Below are 20,854 nucleotides of genomic sequence, written 5' to 3' on the forward strand. Positions count from 1 at the left end.
ACATAATCAAACTGAAACTTAAAAAACAAAAACAGGCAAATCTCCAAATAGCCCAGCTTTTCAAAAAACACATACAGGAAAAAAAAAAAAAAAACCCAGCAGACTGACAACTAATCGCAAAGGGCCCAGTCAACCAGAGCCCACATGATAAGGAAGGTTCCCCTGCTTTAACCTTTACAGGGAATACAGGGAAAGTGACCTGAAGTAGGCTAATGTTAATCAGTCCACTTTTTTTATTATGCTGTTTTATTGGTCCTGCTCAAGCTATCTTGTAAAAACTGACTGTTCTGCCAGGCAAGATGCTGCTCCATTCAAAAATCACTAATAAATGCCAATTAGATCTTTAAAACTCTTTAGTCATCCCTCTTGCTCCTGTGTGGAGCCTGGATGGAAGAGCCAGGGTAGAAGCAAGGAGACCGATAGAGGCTTGTATTAGTCCATTCTCACACTGCTATGAAGACATACCTGAGACTGGGTAATTTATAAGGGAAAGAGGTTTGATTGACTCACAGTTATGCATGGCTTGGGAGGCCTCAGGAAACTTACAAATATGGCGGGAAGGGGAAAAATGCATGTCCTTCTTTACATGGCGGCAGGAGAGAGACGTGCCGAGTAAAGTGGGGTAAACACCTTATAAAACCATCAGATCTCCTGAGAACTCATTCACTATCATGAGAACAACATAGGGGAACCACCCCCATGATCTAATCACCCCCCATGAGGTCCCGCCCCCAACACATGGGGATTACAGTTCAGGATACAATTCAAGATGAGATTTGGGGTGGGGACACAGCCAAACCATATCAGGGCTCCTGCAGACATCCAGGTGAGAGATGGTGGTGGCTTGATGCAGGGAGATGACTGTGTACATACTTGCTGGACTGCAAGCTCCAGAAAGGTGAGAATGTCTCTTTTGTACACTAATGTGTTCCAAGCTGCTAGAACACTGTATAATATATGGTAAATGCTCAATAAATGTTAGTTGAATCAATAAATGGTTATTTTCTGAAATTAGAATCCAGGTTTAAGATAAATAAAAGTATAAGCTGTTCATGTATGCGGAAATAGTATGACTTATTTAGGTTTGGAATAGTATGTGTTTTTAGACCTTTTAATAAAGTACATGGAATATTTTTGTAACTGTGTGGCCCAAGCCGTGGCATTGGCCAGTGCATTCACTGCAGTGTGAGAGCTAGCGGGGTGACTACAGGCAGTGAGCCTCGCCCAGTGCACTCCTCTGGTCTGTGTTTGTGAACATCTGCACTGCAGCTTGTTTTCTCATGATCATGCTGTTGGTTTAAGTACAACATGGAAATCCAGGAGTGGGTCTGTTGGCCCTTTGCCAAATAGCTGATGCTTTTGAGTTTCTTTACAGGATAAGGAAACCTGAGGATGATTCTTTCTCTTTTTTTGCGGGGGGAGACAGGGTCTCACTCTGTCACCCAAGGCTGGAGTGCAGTGGCACAATCTTGGCTCACTGCAACCTCTGCCACTTGGCTTCAAGTGGTTCTCCTGCCTCAGCCACCCAAGTAGCTGGGACTACAGGTGCCCGCCACCACACCTGGCTAATTGTTTTGTATCTTTAATAGAGACGGGGTTTCGCCATGTTGTTCAGGTTACTCTCAAACTCCTGACATCAAGTGATCTACCCATTTTGGCCTCCCAAAGTGCTGGGATTACAGGCCTGAGCCACTGTACCCAGCTATGATTATCTTTGCTACCATAAACCTCTTTTGTGTTGGGAGTGGTGATACATAATTCCCGCCCTCAACCCCATAATCCTTCCACCACCTTTACCAACCATCCTGTACATGTCACAGGTCACAATGACAGTGCTTCATTTGTTCCAGGCACAGCTGTATGGGCCTTACATGCATTCACTTCACTAATCCTCACAAATGCTCCAGGAGATGTTATTACTCTTTTCCCCCCTTTACGAATGTGCAAACTGAGATACAGAGAGGTTAGAATTACAGAGTTAATAAAGATCAGGGTGGCTGGGCATGGTGGCTCACAACTCTAATCCCAGCACTTTGGGAGGCTGAGGAGGGAGGACCACTTGAGGCCAGGAGTTTGAGACCAGCCTGGCCAACATGGCGAAACACTGTCTACAAAAATTAGCTGGGCATGGTGGTGCCTGCTACTCAGGAGGCTGAGTAAGGAGAATCACTTTAATCTGAGAGGTGAAGGTTGCAGTGAGCTAAGATTGTACAACTGCCCTCCAGCCTGTGCAACAGAGAGAGACCCTGTCTCCAAAAAAATAAAAAATAAAAAAAGGTCAGGGGCCACATTCATCCCAGAAAGTCTGATTTCAATTTAGCCTCTCAGTATTTTAGTTTCTGCATTGGTAAAATAGGGATAATATTATCTACCTTCACAAGGGTTCTTGTGAAAATTAAATTAGTTAATATATGTAACATGCCTGACTCAGGGTAAGCGCTGTGTAACTATTAGCTATGATTAGCTTTCCAGTATTATTCCTATGGAAAAATTACTTTCTACACACATGATTTTGTGTGCAGGATCACATCTTGCACTTATGTCAAGTATCCACTGATTTGCTTCACAATGATGGCAGAATAAGTGTGTAGAATTCATTTATTATCCCCCAGAGTGAGCAAATCTATACTGATGGACCATGAGTCTGGGACCCTGCTAGGTTCCAGGCATACCAAAACAAATGAGACACAGCACCTGTCCTCAAGGAGCTGACAGCCTGGTGACACATCCAAACAGGTACATGACAAGTAATTCAATATAATTTGGTAAATACAGAAATGACAGTGGGTGATTTCCGAGCTGGCTCAGGTAAAAGGTATAAATTCAAAAAGAGATCATGTAAACCTAGGAAGACAGAAGAACCCTGAGAAGCTACAAGACGGACTGACACTTAAACCCTAAGTCTGACCTCAGGGTGGACACCTAGTGTTTTCTACAGTACCTTCTGGAGGGTGACTATTGGTAAAGGGTGACTATGGGTGAGGGACCTATCACCGCGATCTGAACCAGATAGGAATTACACATCCTTATTGTTAAGTTTTCTTAGAAAACTTATCTTTTCTGTCTACTGTGAGTTTGTGTTTTGTAAAAAGAAACATCCAGGAAGGGTGCAATGGTCAATTTTTTTTTTCTGGGACAGAGTCTCACTCTGTCCCCCATGCTGGAGTGCAGTGGCATGAACTTGGCTCACGGCAACCTCCCGCCTCCCCAGTTCAGCGATTCTCCTGCCTCAGAGTCCCCAAGTAGTTGGGATTACAGGTGTCCGCCACCACGCATGGCTAATTTTTTTGTATTTTTAGTAGAGACAAGGTTTTGCCATGTTGGCCAGGCTGGTTTAGAAACTCCTGACCTCAAGAGATCTGCCCACCTCGGCCTCCCAAAGTGCTAGCCGCACCAGCCTTTGTTCTTCTTTTCTTTCACCCAGGTTGGAGTACAGTGGCACCATCTGGGCTCACTGCAGCTTTGACCTCCTGAGCTCAGATTCTTTCACCTCAGCTTGAATAGCTAAGATTTCAGGCACGCACTAGCATGCCCAGCTAGTTTTGTTCATTTGTTTGGGGTTTTTTGTAGAGACAGAGTCTCACTATGTTGCCACAGCTGGTCTTGAACTCCTGGGCTCAAGCAATCCTTCCACCTTGGCCTCCCAAAGTGCTGGGGTTACAGGCGTGAGCTACCATACAGTGGTCAATTTTCAAAATACAGAAAATATTGCTTTTTATCCTAGAGTAAATTCATGGAGTTGAAGTGGGCTTCATTACCCAGCTTGGCCTGAAAGCTGGTGCCATTATTTTGTTGCCTCTGAGTCCTAAAGGGCTGTTACTCTTGCTATTGTTGCTTGCTGGCTGGCTTTATAAAGTTTACCACTTTTCCTTGTCTGAGCTTTCCTTCCTTCAGACTTCTATGATTTAACTTTACCCTTATGAAAAGAACATATTTTTCAACACACTTGCTTGCTAATCCTTGCCCCTCTCTGAGTCTTGGCCGTGGGCTAAACCAAAGAACAGGCTCTGAGGTCAGGGACAAAGGCTCTCAAATAACAATCTTTTCAGATCGACAGGGAGAGAGACCAGGCCCCGGATTATAAAGCTGCTGGTGCAGCCGCTGAACCACAGGGCTTTTGCTTCCTTCTCTCCGCCTGTTCCTGACTGGGAACACTCAACAGTTGTTCTAAAGCTTTGCCTGGAGGGTGAGCTATAAGAAACCTGTTACCTGGAAGTATCACCTTTCTGGAGTAGGAGAACAAAAGGCCACACTTTCCCCAGTTGGTGAGTCTCCCTTGTGGCTTCAGGGTTTTGAAAAGGCTCCTGCTTGGACATCCTGATCCATCCTCCGTTACCGCCCTGGCCCGACGTTTAAGCCCTGACTCGGGATATAGTTCCTGCCCCACCGCCTCCATTTGTGCTTTTCCGTGTGTCGTGGTTGCTGGGCAGTATGAAACAAAATTATGTTTGGATTCCTGTGTAGGAGGAAAACTTTAATACTTCTTAGATCTGCAAATCAAGTGACAAAATCACTTTTACAGGATTTGGTGTAATTGGAAACTTCATTCTGCGGTTGGCTGATGGCTGAACTTGTAGGGGATCGAGGGACTATTTGTCAAGACGTCCTCGAAGGCTAGGGTAGAGGGTTGATAGAGATCAGGGTGCTTAGCTGCCCGAAGGCAGAACAAGGCGTTACAAGACGATCAGCTCTGCGAAGGTCAGCTGTAAAAGAAAAAACGATGTGTGTACAAGGGAGTAAGAAAAGTGAAGGAGAAATGTCAGGGAGGAGATAAAAAGAGAAGTGAGAACATCAGAAAGAGGAGCTGATGCTCTTGACAAGAGGAGCTGATAAAGGGAACTATTTTGAGAAATATTTGAGATTGTTCTGACCAGAAAATGGAAGCTATTCCTGTTTTCTGGGCTTAGGAAATTGTTTGCTTTCAGAACTTGCAAAACTGCTCTCTCTTCAATCATATTTGAATTCTCATTACTGCCTGCTTAATTGGCAAAAGTCACTGTAAGTTTATATCAATTGCATTATTAGTGCGGTTAGTAATACCCACAGACAATGAGATATATGGTTAGGAGAACATGGGCTTTAGATTCAGAGGCATGTGGGTTCACATCTCAGTTCAGCAGCTCCGGCCAAACTTCTTTCTGTAAATGAGGACAATACTGGAGTGGTGTGAGGGTGAAAATTGGCAATAAGGACTGCAAACTCCAGGAGATGGCAGGAGCTTCATTCATATCATCTGCTATTATTTTTTTTATAGGTATTATTTCACCCAAAGACAAGTCATTTGACCAGATTATATCTGGAGACCTCTTTTGGCTTTATAAGCTTTCTCAATGATTTGGATGTGATGTAGGAATGCTGAGGCTTTTCTGACCATTGATTTCAGACTAGAAGATATCTTGGGGATAATCTCATCTATGTCCAAGTTTCTTTCAACTTGTACATAACCAACCATCCCCAAATTTATTTTTTTTAATTTATTTTTTGAGACGAAGTCTTACTCTGTTGCCCAGGCTGGAGGGCAGTGGCGCAATCTTGGCATATTGTCACCTCCGCTTCCCAGGTTCAAGTAATTCTCCTGCCTCAGCCTCCTGAGTAGCTGATTACAAGCATGCACCATCACGCCCGGCCAATTTTTGTATTTTTAGTAGAGACAGGGTTTCTCCATGTTAGCCAGGCTGGTCTTGAACTCCTGGCCTCAAGTGATCCACGCGCCTCGGCCTCCCAAAGTGCTGGGATTTCAGGTGTAAGCCACGACTCCCAGTCTCACCCTAAAATTTAAAGGCTTAAAACTACTTCTGTTTATTAGCTTACCAGTCCGTGGGCTAGCCATTTGGGCTGGACTCAGCTGGGTGGGTTTCCTGGGATCACTCATTGGGCACCACCATGACAGCTCAGCTGGATCTGGGTGGTCTAAGACGCTTTCACTCACGTGTTGGGTAGTTGGCAATGGTTCCCTGCCAGGCCTCTCTCTGTGTATGGTCTTGTCCTCAAGGAGACTAGCCCAGGCTTCCTTATACACAAGTCTCAAGGTTCCAAGAGGAAGAGAACAGAAGCTGTAAGATCCCGTGAGGCCTGGACTCAGAAGTCTCAGTTTCACTTCCATCATATTCTATTGGTCTAAGCAAGTGCAAGTCTGGCCCAGATTCCAGGAGGAGGTGAAAGAGACCCCGCCTCTTAATGGCAGTTGTCAGTCTTACTTCAAAGGCCAGAACTATTCTGTTTTGCTTCCTTGGTAATGGTAAACACAGTGCCATCACTGACTACCTGAACATTGAATTTTCTGGCTGTTGACTGTACCTGTTTATCCACTTTCCTGACAACCATTAAGAAAGAGGTAAAAGAGACCTCGCCTCTTAAGAGTGGCAAAGAGTCACATTGTCAAGGAATGTACCTCCAGGAATGATAGGAACTGCGGAGGAATTCTTTGCAAACAGTCTACCCATCATTTATTCCTCTTTGACAAATGGGGAAAGAAAAACCAGGAAAGTTAAATACTTGTCCAAGATCACCCAGCTAGAACCTGATCCTACTTCTGGGCTCTGTCTCCTATCTGATAGTAACTCAAGAATGGGCCAGGGAGGGTGGATTAACAAGGAGCAGATAAGCGGGGCCAAAGAATTACTTACAAACAAAGAATGGGAGATAAATGGACAGCTATCATTTACTGAGCACGTTTCTAAATGGTTAGTCCATAATTAATTCATCACGGAAAAAAGATGGGCACAAAGCCTTGCTTAGAATAAAGACAAAAGTGACTAGCAAAGGTCATCAAGAGCTAAGTTGGGAAAGACAAAGAAGAGGAGAGGGAGGTGGGTGTCATAACTCAAAACTGGAAATAAAGGAAAAATAAGTTTAACTCAGGAATAGGAATATAAAAGGAGTGGCGTGTTCAAGAGGTGCTAGGATGAAATCCAAGGCAGCATTCTGCAGATGGATTTATGTGAATGAAGAAAGGACATTTTGACTTGGAGCAGAGGGATGGGCCTCTGGCCTAGCAAGAAAAGACCTGATTTAATTTAATCAAGTTGATCACCCTCAGGGTAAAACAAATTAGAAGTGTAGACAACAGTCCCTTGTGATATGTTGAGTCAAGTGGGACTCATTAAGCAGGCAAGCTGTGTATTAGTAATTTCCCTGTATGTATGTCATTCTCAACTCTGAGGTTCTCATTGGCATAAAGTAGACTGTGCGTCCCAATTGGCGCTGAATATGTAACAAGAGGAAGAGCCTTGTGCAGGCTGGTTATGAAGTTGATTGAATTCTGCTTACAAACAAATGTTATCTCTGTCAAACTGAGGCTATCAGAAATAGAAAGTACTGTCCTCAAGTTTCATGTCACTGCACCCCCACTGTATGTTTAGAATCTTTTCTTACTCGCAAATGTTGATCTTATTTGATATTTTATTTTTTTTAGTAAATGGATGAATCTAAACCATTGATTTGATCATTGTTGTGCTCCTTTTAGTACCAGAAGCTCAGTTAACCATTATAAATGTACAAACTACACTTAATAGAGCTCTTGAATGTGTAGGGTTAAGAAGATGAGTTACAGGTACCCAGGGAGTTTGAGTTTAGACTTTTATGTTATAGTTTCCCTTCCTGGGTCGCCCTTACGTCAAAGGCCAGAACTATTTCTGTGTTGCTTCCTTGATAACAGTAAACGTGGTGCCGTTATCGACCTGAACGTTGAATATTCTGGTTGATGACTGCACCTGTTCATCATTATCCTGACACCCATCCCAGAGTCATCCTTAAAATATTTCTGCTTTAACTGTTTACAATAGCAAGGACCTGGAACCAACCCAAATGCCCATCGACGATAGACTGGATAGGGAAAATGTGGCACATATACACCATGGAATATTATGCAGCCATAAAAAACGATGAGTTTGGGTCCTTTGTGGGGACATGGATGAACCTGGAAACCATCATTCTCAGCAAACTGACAGAGGAGCAGAAGATCAAACACCGCATGTTCTCACTCATAGGCGGGTGTTGAACGATGAGAGCACATGGACACAGGGAGGGGAGCACTACACACTGGGGTCAGTTGGGGGGAAATAGGGGAGGGACGGTGGGGGGTGGGAAGCTGGGGAGGGATAGCAGGGGGAGAAATGCCAGATGTAGGTGATGGGGAGGAAGGCAGCAAATCACACTGCCACGTGTGTTCCTATGCAACAATTTTGCATGTTCTTCACATGTACCCCAAAACCTAAAATGCAATAAAATAAATAAATGGGAAAAAAAAAAGAAAAATTAAAAAAAATAAAATAAATAAATAAATAAAAATTTAAAAAAAATTTCTGCTTTAAAAATATTTGAATTTTTTCAAAATCTTGCCCTCTTCATGTATATGTATGCCACTATTGTCTGAACGTCATTTCTCACTATCTTCAGGAAACAAATACTAGCATAAGCATATCCACAGATGATGTCTATTTTACTTCCAACAGCCCTGTCCAGAGTAAGGTGTGAATAGCTCAACATTCCAAATTTCATCAAAATGAAAGTTAATCTCATCATTATAAGATGATGACCAAAAAAGCTCAAAAACTTTATTTAAAACACATAAGAAAAATTAGCTTTTTAAAAATTAAAAAGTTCTTATTCCAATAAAGAACTTTGAGACACTGATTTTTTTTTTTAAAGACAGAGTTTGACTCTCTTGCCCAGGCTGGAGTGCAGTGGTGTAATCTTGGCTCACCGCAACCTCCTTCTCCTGGGTTTAAGTGATTATCCTGCCTCAGCCTTCCAAGTAGCGGGGATTACAGGCACCCACCACCAAGCTTGGCTAATTTTGTATTTTTAGTAGAGACAGGGCTTCACCATGTTGGCCAGGCTGGTCTCGAACTCCTGACTTCAGGTGATTCACCTGTCTCAACCTCCCAAAGGCATGAGCCACCACGCCCAGTTGAGACACTGATTTATAAATTGACAAAACATACAATTTTCAAATCACAAAATATAATTCCTAAACAGACATGAGGGAAGGGTTCAAACCTTGCTCTTGTCAAATAAATGTAACATATTTCATTAAACAAAGAACATAAAGATTTTTTAAAAGAAAAATAATCACTAACAATTATAAATAATACCACCAAAATATTAAATTAGGAAAATACAAATACTTGATAATACCTTGTCTCCCAAGGATGCCTAGCAGCAGACTTGTACATTGCTGGCATAAGTGATATTGCTACAGCTATTTTGGTATCATGCATAAAGAATTAAAAAAGGGGCTGGTCTCCATGGTTTAAGCCTGTAATCCCAGCACTTTGGGAGGCCAAGGTGTAAGGATCTCTGAGGCCAAGAGTGAGAGAACAGCCTGGGTAACAGAGTGAGACCTTCATCTCTACAAAAAATAGAAATATTAGCTGGGCATAGTAGCGTACAACTGTAGTCCTAGCTACTCAGGAGGATGAGGCAGGAGGATCATTTTAGCCCAGAACTTTGAGGCTACAGTGAGCTATGATAGCACCACTGCACTCCAGGCTGGACAACAGAGTGAGATCCTGTCTCTAGAAAAAATAAAATTTAACTTTAAAAAAAAATCACAAAAATGTTTTGACTCTTTGACCCAATCATTCTACTTTAGTGTCTGACGGAGACACTATAAAAATAGAAAATGCACGATGATATTTATTACAGCAATATTCATATGAAAAATCTCACTGCCCTGCATCAGGAGAATAATAAATAAGGGATGGAAAACATACTAGCTTGAATATTATGCAAATACTTAATGATTGCTCTGAAGATGAATGATGTTAAAGGTGTTATTTAAATTTTGGTAATATTAAGTTTTTGCAATGTTAACTTTTGGGTTTTAAAAGATTATGCATGATCTCTGTGAGTGGCATCTTCTATGCACTTATGTAAATTAGATGTCTGGGAATCTTCCTTGACGTATCTCTACCCCTACTCCCCAAAACGCCATCACTTGGGGGTTGCTTTTCCCCTCTAAGTCACCCGGAACACTTTCCTCTTTTCTCCAGCTTCCCCACCACCATCCTGGTTCAAGCAGACACCTCTTTTGTTTAGACTCTACAAGTATCCGGACTGGTCTTCTGCCCTCCACTAGAACCCACTCTCTACCTGAAGCTAGGATGGTTCTTTTTTCTTGAGACAGAGTCTCACTCTGTTGCCCAGGCTGGAGTGCAATGGCTCGATCTCAACTCACTGCAACCTCCGTCTCCCAGGTTCAATAATTCTCCTGCCTCAGCCTCCCAAGTAACTGGGACTACAGGCGCCCGCCACTACACCCAGCTAACTTTTGTATTTTTAGTAGAGACAGGGTTTCACCATATTGGCCAAGCTGGTCTCAAACTCCTGACCTTGTGATCCGCCTGTCTCGGCCTCCCAAAGTGCTGGGATTACGGGTGTGAGCCACTACACCCAGCAGTAGGATGGTCTTTTAAAAATGCAAATCCAATGTCCCTTGCCCCTGCTGAGCCGTCAATCATTGTTCCATGACCTGTAATGCTATGTTATCCAACAGCTGCCTCTCTCCCTTTCTGCTGGGCTTGGGCTTCCTCTCCATCTCTGCACTCCAGCTACACAGACCTTTTTTCAGTTCCTTGCTTCTTTCCTTGGGGCACTTGTTGCTCTATGGAGGCTACCCCTCTGCCTGGAAAGCTCTCTCCCAGACCCTCCTGCCACGACCCTTTGGCCTCATACTTCATCCTTCATTCTTCCAGCCCTATGTCATCTCAGGGAAACTTTCACTGGTGGAGCCTCAGCCCAGGTCTGGTTGTTATATGCTCTCTTAGCAGCTATTTGCTGGTTTTTTTTAGACAAGGTCTCACTCTGTTGCCCAGGCTGGAGCCCAGTGGTGTGATCCTAGTCACCGCAGCCTCCAACTCCTGGGCTCAAGGGATCCTCCTGCCTCAGCTTCCTAAACAGCTGGGACTACAGGAGCATACCACTACAGCTGGCCAATTTTAAAATTTTTTGTAGAAATGAGTTTTCACTATGTTGGCCAGGCTGGTTGCTTACTCCTGGTCTCAAGTGATCCTCCTACCTTTCCTCCCATAGCATTGAAATTACAGACAAGAGCAACCACACCCAACCCTATTTACTTTTTTAATGTTTCCCACACACACACACCCATCCTAGCAGAATTTAAATCCCATAAAGGCAGGGACTTGTTCACTGCTCTTTGCCTGGGGTTCAAATGTGTGTTGAGTGAATAAGTCATATTTACCACTATTTGTTACCTTATGTCAATATTGTTATTGGATTCATATCTGTCTCTTCTATAGACTGTAATCTCTCTAGGGTGGGAGCACTATCTGCTTTGCTCATCATTGGATGCCAGCATTTGTACCATAGGAGGCCTTTCACAAACGTACACTGAATATTATACATATACCTCAGCATCCCAAGTAGCTGGGACCACAGGTTCAAGCCACCACGGCTGGCTAACTTTTAAGTTTTTTGTAGAGACAGGGTCTCACCATGTTGCCCAGAATGGTCTTGAATTCCTGGACTCAAGCAGACCTCCTGCCTCAGCCTCCCAAAGTGCTGGGATTACTGTTGTGAGCCACCACACCCAGCCAGGATATATTTCATCACAGTTGTGTGAGAAATGAGGCAGAAAAATCACCCTGAAAGATTAATATTGACTGTGTTCAGATTATGACAAGATTACTGATTTCTTTCTATCTCCAAAAAAAATTAATGGAAAGGTGACAACACAAATAAAAATTCACAATTAAACAAAAAGAAGAAATAGTTCCACATATTGTACACATTGAATAATAAAAAAGATAAAAAAAATAAAGTAAGCTAAAAATAGAAATGATACCTATAATTATTCTACTCTAAAACATCAGGTGTTTTCCTTTTTTTTTTTTTTTTTTTTTGGTGTGCCCAAGAGGTGGATCATTCTACATAGCTATAATCATAGATAAATGTTGTATTTTGGTTTTCCTGCTTCATTTTTGTCATGTGCATTTTCCCAGGATTCTATGTTGCCCACATAATTATTGTCAGCAACTACATGATGCTCAGTTAAATTAATGCTCTTGGGGTGGGGTTATTACTTTAAGATAAATTTCCTGGAGTGGAATTCAAAGTGTATGAGTACTTTCAGAGAAATGCATACTTCTGGCTTCATTAGCCAGAACACAGAAAAGAAGCAGTCAATGGTGGATACATACATAAGCATGGAAAGAAAGCTTGAAGTACGATTAAGTGAACTGTGATTATTTCTGGGCTCGGCATGGTGGCTCATGCTTATAATCTTAACACTTTGAGAGGTTAAAGCGGGAGGATTGCTTGAGGCCAGGAGTTCAAGGCAAGCCTGGGCAACAGAATGAGATTCTGTCTCTACAAAAATTAGTCAGGGACGGTGGTCCCAGCTACGAGAGGCTGAGGCCAGAGGATCACTTGAGCCTAGGAGGTCAAGGCTTCAGTGAGCTATATTCGCACCACTGCACTCCAGCCTGGGCAACAGAGCGAGTCGTTGTCTCTAGAAATAAATGCATAAATAAATAAAAATTGTAAAAAGAGAGTCAATATTACATCAAGCCTGTTCGGGGGGAAATGTGGTTTATATGCATCTTTCTAAGTCAAGTAGCTTGACTGTCTTCTGAAACGAGACTGATGTTTTCAGAAACAGAGAAGAGTGCTGCTGGCTTTTGGGGAACTGACAATTAGGGAGGGCTCCAAAGAAGTGGAGGTTGTGTACAAATGTGGGGCATTAGTAAGTGAGGTGTCCGTAAGTTAGAGGCAGCCACTATTGGTTAGAAGCAGATACTTACAGTCTCTTAGTTTGCTGTTAGTAAATGAAGTAGCAATAGAGACAGGAGTACCAGGCATCAGAGGGCAGAAATGGCAGAAAAGGAGCCACCGATGCAAATTCTGTAAGTTGAACATGGCGATTGCTGTCTAATGCTTTGCAAAATGCAAGTCTGGGCAAGGTGACCTCTGGCTTCTTTCTTGAATATTTTATAAAAGAGCAGTTTCATAGCCTCAAGCAGGAGCCTGAGTTGCAACCCTCAGTTCATTGCCTTTTAACTCCAAATTTGCCACTTTACAGATATCTTGCTCATCACCTCCTTAACAAAACAAAGACCCTAACACTTGTGCTTTATGGCAGACCCTGGATAAGGGATAACAGCTGCTGAGCCAAGTGGAATACTTTATTTCCCAAGACTGGAATCCAACAACATGCCTAACTTTTCCATCAGTGTTGTGGAAAAGCAACCACTCTGGCCAGGCACGGTGGCTCATGCCTGTAATCCCATCACTTTGGGAGGCCAAGACAGGGGGATCACCTGAAGTTGGGAGTTTGAGATCAGCCTGACCAACATGGAGAAACCCCACCTCTACTAAAAATAAAAAATTAGATGGGCATGGTGGCACATGCCTGTAATCCCAGCTACTGGGGAGGCTGAGGCAGGAGAATTGCTTGAACCCGGGAAGCAGAGGTTGCAGTGAGCCAAGATCGTGCCATTGCACTCCAGCCTGGGCGACAAGAGCAAAACTCTGTCTCAAAAAAAAAAAAAAGGTACCCACTCTATAAGCATTGTGATCATGTTCTTCAGACACCCCTTTCTGCTCATTTTGCCTATCCAGGAACATCTCCCTCCGGATTAAGCACCTCTCATTTCCAAACAGTTCTAGGGTCTTCCTTAAATAAAGCAAATTAATCTACTTTGAAAAAAGTATTAATAAATCACAATAACCAGGGATTTAATTAACTTCAAGCGGTACTTTCAAGAACTGGGCAGGAAAGGGGAGGAAACTAGAAAAAAAAACATAATAGGATTTCAGACCATGTGTTCTGAAATTATGGAGCAGACGCATTTGTACACTGTGTGGTTTTTCTGTCCATCTCAAATTACCTCATCCCTTACTACCTTTGCATTAGACCTGTGCTCACTAATGGGTTTTTGTGTTTTGTGTGTAAAGATGTCCATTACCTAAAACCATTACATTTGGTGGTGCATGCTGGCTCATGCCTATAATTCTAACACTTTGGGAGGCTGAGGCAGGGGATCACTTGAGGTCAGGAGTTCAAGACCAGCCTGACCACCATGGCAAAACCCCACCTCTAACTAAAAATAAAGAAATTAACCAGGTGTGCTGGCTTTCACCTATAATCCCAGCTACTCAGGAGACTGAGGCAGGAGAATTGCTTGAGCCCAGGAGACAGAGGTTGCAGTAAGCCAAGATCATGCCACTGTACTCCAGCCTGGGTGACAGAGTGAGACTTCCCCATTTCAAAGACTGAGCAAGACTGTGTCTCAAATAATAAGAATAATAAGAAGACCATTACATTCAATAATTTTTTTCTGCATGTTAGCTTTTATCTTTGACCACTGGATTGACAAGCAAGTATCCTATTTGTTACTTTGACTGTTAAATCCATGGCCTACCTGGGGCCTCATAAACACTAAATTGATTAACATTGCTCAATAAACATTTAATGAATTAACAAGTGAATGAATGAGTAATCAGAATGAGAATATTCTAGTTTCTGCATGTTGTTAGAACATCTATTATTCAATTGCATTATTAGGTCAGGTTTTAGCACATTGCTTAATCCAGGTTGTCCTCATCAGCTTGATGATTATTTTAACTACCGGTAAAACTTTTAGTTTGCCATCATATTTACAAGAATATGAAAAAAAGAAACAAGAAAACACCTAAAATACATACAGTGCTGAAAGGGAAATTCTGATTCGGGCCATTTTTTTCCTAGACTTATAGATTATGCTGCTCCTCTATTAGGAAAAGTTTAGCCCATCACATGAATTTGCATTAGATGTGAATGAATTTAAAGAGTGCATTGAGGCTGGGCAAGATGGCTCACTCCTGTAATCCCAACACTTTGGGAGGCTGAGGCATGCAGATTGCTTGAGCTTGGGAGGTCAAGATCAGTCTGGGCAACATGGTGAAACCCCATATATACTAAAAATAGAAAAAATTAGCTGGGCATGGTAGTATGTGTCTGTGGTCTCCGCTACTTGGGAGGCTGAGGTGGGAGGATCACTTGAGCCCAGGAGGTGGAGGTTGCAGTGAGATGTGGTTGTACCACTGCACTCCAGCCTGGTGACAGAGTGAGACTTCCCCATTTCATAAAAAAGTACATTGGTTTAAGGATGAGCTTGATGTTAAGAAAATAAAGACTGCATTGACATTTTTATTTCAGTAAACTTCAGAAGACAAAGAGGGATATCAGATGGCTTCAGGGAGTGACTGGTGAATGGTTTGAAGAAATTCAAAGAAAAAAGTTTTGCGATGAAACAGACGTTAGCCAAATGTTAAAACAACCACTTACATACAGGCTAAGGAAGGAGATGGCAAAAAATGGTAAGAAAAAGATTTTAAAGTTTTTTTTCTTTTTTTCTTCTGTGGCATAGTATTCCAGATAATGGCCCAGTGTATCTCCAGTGTAACTAATCCATGTTTAGAACCATTTTAAAGTCATAAGGCACAAAAGTTTATAATACAATATACATTAAAAAGAAGTGAACTGAAAGTTTACTGTAATAATGTCTTGGGGTTTTTTTTGTTTTTTGTTTTTAATCAGCCAAGATAGAGTAGTGGGTGGGAACGTAGACACTGATGTCAACAAAGGCCTATATTTAAATCTCCACTCTGTCTCTATTCATGTGAGTCTGTTCAAGTCATTTATTCTCTGTAAACAGAGAATAATGTTTCCTCATCTTTAAATTGATACATTGATACCTACCTCATAGGGTGGTTATGAGAATTAAATAAAATTATGTGTACAATGTATTAAGCTGGGTGGGGGCCGTGGCTCACACCTGCAATCCCAGCACTTTGGGAGGCTAAAGCGGGAGGATTGCTTGAGCTCAGGAGTTTGAGACCAGCCTGGGCAACATAGCAAAACCTCATCATTACAAAAAAATACAAAAATTAGCTGGGCATGCTGGTGCACACCTGTAGCCCCAGCTACTCTGGAAGCTGAGGCAGGAGGATCAGTTGAGCCCAGGAGGCAGACATTGCAGTGAAGTGAGATCGTGCCACTGCACTCCAGCCTGGGTGACAGAGTGAGACCCCACCTCAATAAATAAATAAATAATACAATATTAAGCTAGAACGGGGTAAGCACTTAAATAAATGGGATGACTATGATGAAGAGGGGGGAGAAAAAGCAAAGGAGTGGAGGAAGGGAGAATCCGAGAAGGGAGGGAAGGTGGTGCAGGAGCTGCCACACTTCTGGAGCTTTGGTAAACTCCTTGAATGAGTTCCAGTAAAAGCCTTCTGTGGGTTCTCTGTGTGACTACCAACATGTATTTAACTTCACCAGTCAATTCTTTTTGTATCTATAAAAACAGATTAAAAGGATTCTAAAACTTGCTTTCATAGGACTATTGTGAGGAAAATGAAGTGCACTAGAAATTATTAAATACCAAAATAAAGTATCTTTTTACTGATGCAGAGTCACATAGACTGGTTTTTTGCATATTGCTAACATTAGCAACATCAGGAAACATGTAAAAATACATTTAAACTTCTCTGTTGATAATATTTTGCAACTCTTATAATAAACAAATCTATGTAAAAAGACACAGTTCGCCCGGCACAGTGGCTCACGCCTGTAATCCCAGCACTTTGGGAGGCCGAGGCAGGTGGATCACGAGGTCAAGAGATGGAGACCATCCTGGACAACATGGTGAAACCCCGTCTCTACTAAAAATACAAAAAATTAGCTGGGCATGGTGGCACATGCCTGTAATCCCAGCTACTTGGGAGGCTGAGACAGAAGAATCGTTTGAAGCCAGGAGGCAGAGGTTGCGGTGAGCCGAGAATGCGCCACTGCACTCCAGCCTGGGCAACAAAAGGGGAACCCCGTCTAAAAAAAAAAAAAAAAAAGACTCACAGTTCAGAGTTTTAGAACACCCCCATATATATCCTGGTGACTTTTCCCTTGTCCTAAATTCCTCTAATATTTATAAACTTAGCATGTCCAAAATCATCATAATATTATGGATTATTTATTTATTTAGAGACAAGAGTCTCACTCTGTCGCCCAGAGTGGAGTGGAGTGGCATGATCTTGGCTCATTGCAACCTCCACCTCCTGGGTTCAAGCGATTCTCCTGCCTTAGCCTCCTGAGTAGCTGGGATTACAGGTGTGCGCCACCACGCCCAGCTAACTTTTTTGTATTTTTAGTGGAGATGGGGTTTCTCTATGTTGGCCAGGCTGGTCTCAAGCTCTTGACCTCAGGTGATCCACCTGCCTCAGCCTCTCAAAGTGCTGGAATTACAGGTGTGAGCCACTGTGCCTGGCCAATGTTATGGGTTTTGTATATGTTGATGTTGCCTTTGAATTTTTAATACTTATATATTATCCATACATATATATTATATATAAATAGTTTGAATATCCATTATCCAACCTGTTTGTCACCAGAAGTATTACTGATTTCAGATCTTTTTGTATTTTGAAGTATTTGCATTATATAAACTGAAAAGTTGAGCATCCCAAATCCAAAAATCCCAAATCTGAAAGTCTCCAATAAGCATTTTTTTTTTTTTTGAGATGGAATCTCACTCTTGTTGCCCAGGCTGGAGTGCAATGGAATAATCTTGGCTCACCAAAACCTCTTCCTCCTGAGTTCAAGCAATTCTCCTGCCTCAGCCTCCTGAGTAGCTGAGATTATAGGCATGTGCCACCACACCTGGCTAATTTTGTATTTTGTATTTTTAGTAGAGACAAGGTTTCTCCATGTTGGCCAGGCTGGTCTCAAACTCCTGACCTCAGGTGATCTACCTGTCTCGGCCTCCCAAATTGCTAGACTTACAGGCGCGAACCACCGCACCCAGTCCCAATGCGCATTTTCTTCAAGCATCATGTTGGTGCTCAAAATTTTTGGATTTTGGAGAAATTTTGGATTTCAAGTTTTTAGGATTTAGAATGTTCACCCTGTATACATTACATGCAAACATAGATAAAAACCATGTATGTAGCAAATACATATCCACAGAGATAGATTTTGGAAAGGAATAAAGAACAATTTAAATGGCTTAATTTCCTTTTCCTTTGCTTTTTCAGTATAAGAAGTTATGTAGCATGTCTGTATCACCATGGTTTTAAGTTACTAAAATAAAAACTTCTGAAGGACAGCATGGTTAAGCAACATGAGAATTGAATGGGGTCCCTGACTTCCTAGCTTGGGTGAAAGGAGGAATACTGTCTGGAACTTTGATTCACAGTACACATTGAAAGATTCCCTACTATATGGATTTTCACTATGCCGCAGAACCATCAGAGGCGCAGGAGAGAGGTTGTTCTGACTCCCCTAATCCCCTGAGGTCATCATGTGAGGATGCCTGCCCTGTTTCTAGACTGCATAGAGGGAGAAAGTGACACGAGAGCAAAGGCTTCATTCTTTCAAGTATATTTGCTTGGAAATAATTGATACAAAAATTTTATAATTTTTTTTTAGATCCAATAGAATTACCTACATCAAGATCCAAAAATTTAACTAATCAAAAAAAACCAACATCTGTTTCTTCCCGGATGAGCTTCAGATCGTCATTTGCTTCCCTGTTCTCGTTCAGGAAATCTGGAAAGGAGACTTCAAAGCTTCCATCGCTGGGACAGAAAGGGTGAGTTAAACTCAGGTCATGTTACAGCCCATTTGTTATCTGATATCAGAGGCCAGCAGCCTGCTTTGTGTTCAGAATGTTTAATGTTTGTTCTTAGAATTTCAGTTCCAGTGGTATTAATAACAAAGGAAATGGGGCTTAGCTTCCATAGTGACAAAGTTCTTAGGAAACCATGAGACTTGGCTCACCTGAAATCCAACTTCTAACGAAATGCAGAGTGCATTGGTGGTGCATTTGGTGAGTGATGGATTAAACACTGGGAAATCACGATTGCCAGTTTTTTTCACTGCTCCAAGAATCTGGCCTATGTCATGACCAGGAAGATATATTGAAATAAAAACTACTCTTTCTTTGCAGAGTATGTGTCCTGGTCATAAGCGAGTTGGAGTATAAAGACTAGATGAAAGCAAATGTGAGATGAGCAAAGAGACTGGAGAAAAATAGAATTCTAAAATGGAGGAAATGTAGTTAGTGTTATTAGAAATGTTGACGGCTGTTCCTATGTGATTGCTCAGAATGCATAAGGTGAGAGAGGAGAAGCTTCTGGAGCAGTGGAAACTTAGTTCCAGATGGTTCCCAGTTTAGGACTGTGCAAATCAGTTCACTTGACTCACTATGTTGTTGGATTGCTTTGTGAAAAACAAGCAAGGCTATGCTTAAGTGCAGTTGAGCTGACTGCTAAATATTTTCAGCAAGTCTTCCTGGTTGCAAAGCTTCCCACCCTCTTAAGGTGTTGGCTTGGCACGTGATACGTTCCTTGTACCGTCAAACCGCACGGTGTGTTGCAGTGCTAAATAAAAGGTGTTGGAGGTCACTGTCGCTGAGAAACAAGAGGCAGCAAGCAGCTGGTGGGGCGTGTGATGAGGCTGCTGGACTTGGCAGACCACTGTCCTCCCCTCTTGGGTGAATGGAGAGTTTTTCACTCCCAGCTTTCACCTGAGGCTGTTTTTGTCTGATGGAAAAAGAACTGACTAAAATGTAGCTTTATATGACGGTAGCTACCACAGTCCCTAGCAAGGAAATACTCTTCAAATAGGTGAGTTGTTTTTCTTTATAAAAATTTTTGAGACACTAGTGATTCTCACATTTGGAGAATTTAAAATTGAGAAGTATTTCTGCACAGTAAATATTTATTTGAGTGAGAAAAAATATTTCCACTGTGTGGTATAGCCAGGATTTGTGATATCATTTGTATCTCAGGTGATTTTCTTTAAGGCAGAATGTTGTGTAGCTGAACCGTCTAATATTAGTAAATTGAGAAAAGTTGAGGAACCTGTTAATTCTAGGGGCAAGTTATTTCCAAGCTCATATTGCAAATTACTGCAAAGGTGGAAGAAGATATAGATCTATAATCTTCATGCTGGGTATCATGTATTTTGCTTATAGACCAAACTGGAAAAAATTAAAACTCTTTAAAAATTCTGTTTAGCAAATGTCCTTCTTAGATATCAAAATGACTTGGAATTCTCTTTTAACCAGAAGAATTGAAACATAGATACAACATGCAGAATTAAAACATGTTTTATCATTTAAGTATATTTCTGTGTGTTTAGCAGTTTTCAGAATTTGTCATCTTCAAATACATTTTACTTTCAAAACATAAATGAGAACATTTAACATTTATCTTATTATTATTGATATTGATAAGCATGTGTTAATTCTGCTGGTACAGAATATAATTAAATGCACTGGTTTTTGCTCCTAAGAGGTTTCAGAAGATGAAATACAAAAGCATGTGTTTTTTTGTTTTAAATTTGAATGTGACCTAAATATTTGGATATGAATCCTATATGTGGGAGAAGAAGTATTTCTTAAGGGGGGTATTGTATTATGATATATCAAGTCATACATTCTGAAGGGCTCTATAATCTCAGGTAAAACCTAACTTTCTTTGGCAGCGTCGATCTGAAATACAAAATCAACTCACAAAATGGACTGTGATTCAGGAGCTCCTCCTTGCTTGTGAGCACCGGGGAGGGACTGACGAATGGCCCAGGGACACACAGTCATCCTCTGCAGGCAGCAGTCAGGTTTCTACTTGCTGAAGCCATAGGGGCTTGACTGTCACACTCAGTGCTCTGGAGAACAAGTCAGTAAAGCCATTTAGAGGATCTTTTTCAAATCAGAGAAAAAGAATCAACACAAGGTGAAAGATAGCCTTCCGATCAGCACTTAAACACATGCTTATCAGAGACTTCTTTTTCTCTCTTCTAAGCTTTGGTTCTAACTGAGAAATGCACTTGATAATAGGTGACCCTCCCCGG

General features: G+C 41.8%; 1 protein-coding gene across 7 annotated transcripts in view; it reads left to right on the forward strand.

Annotated features, from left to right (window-relative positions):
* Nucleotides 1–20,854, forward strand: part of EXPH5 (exophilin 5) — an 82,443-nt gene that overhangs the window by 35,842 nt on the left and 25,747 nt on the right. For 4 of the 7 annotated variants that reach the window (XM_032285663.1, XM_032285661.1, XM_032285662.1 and 1 more), the window contains 2 exons: nucleotides 15,161–15,321; nucleotides 18,428–18,590. In XM_032285663.1, coding sequence (XP_032141554.1) covers nucleotides 15,270–15,321; nucleotides 18,428–18,590 — 215 coding nt within the window. In that variant the 5' untranslated portion in view covers nucleotides 15,161–15,269. Of the gene's footprint in view, nucleotides 1–3,691; nucleotides 4,266–15,160; nucleotides 15,322–18,427; nucleotides 18,591–18,695; nucleotides 19,627–20,854 lie in introns of those variants that run through there. The other 3 variants (XM_032285666.1, XM_032285665.1, XM_032285667.1) reach the window with 3 other exon arrangements.

This window comes from Sapajus apella, unplaced genomic scaffold (assembly GCF_009761245.1).
Source record: "Sapajus apella isolate SASKATOON/1434 unplaced genomic scaffold, GSC_monkey_1.0 scaffold16, whole genome shotgun sequence".
Lineage (NCBI taxonomy): Eukaryota > Metazoa > Chordata > Mammalia > Primates > Cebidae > Sapajus > Sapajus apella.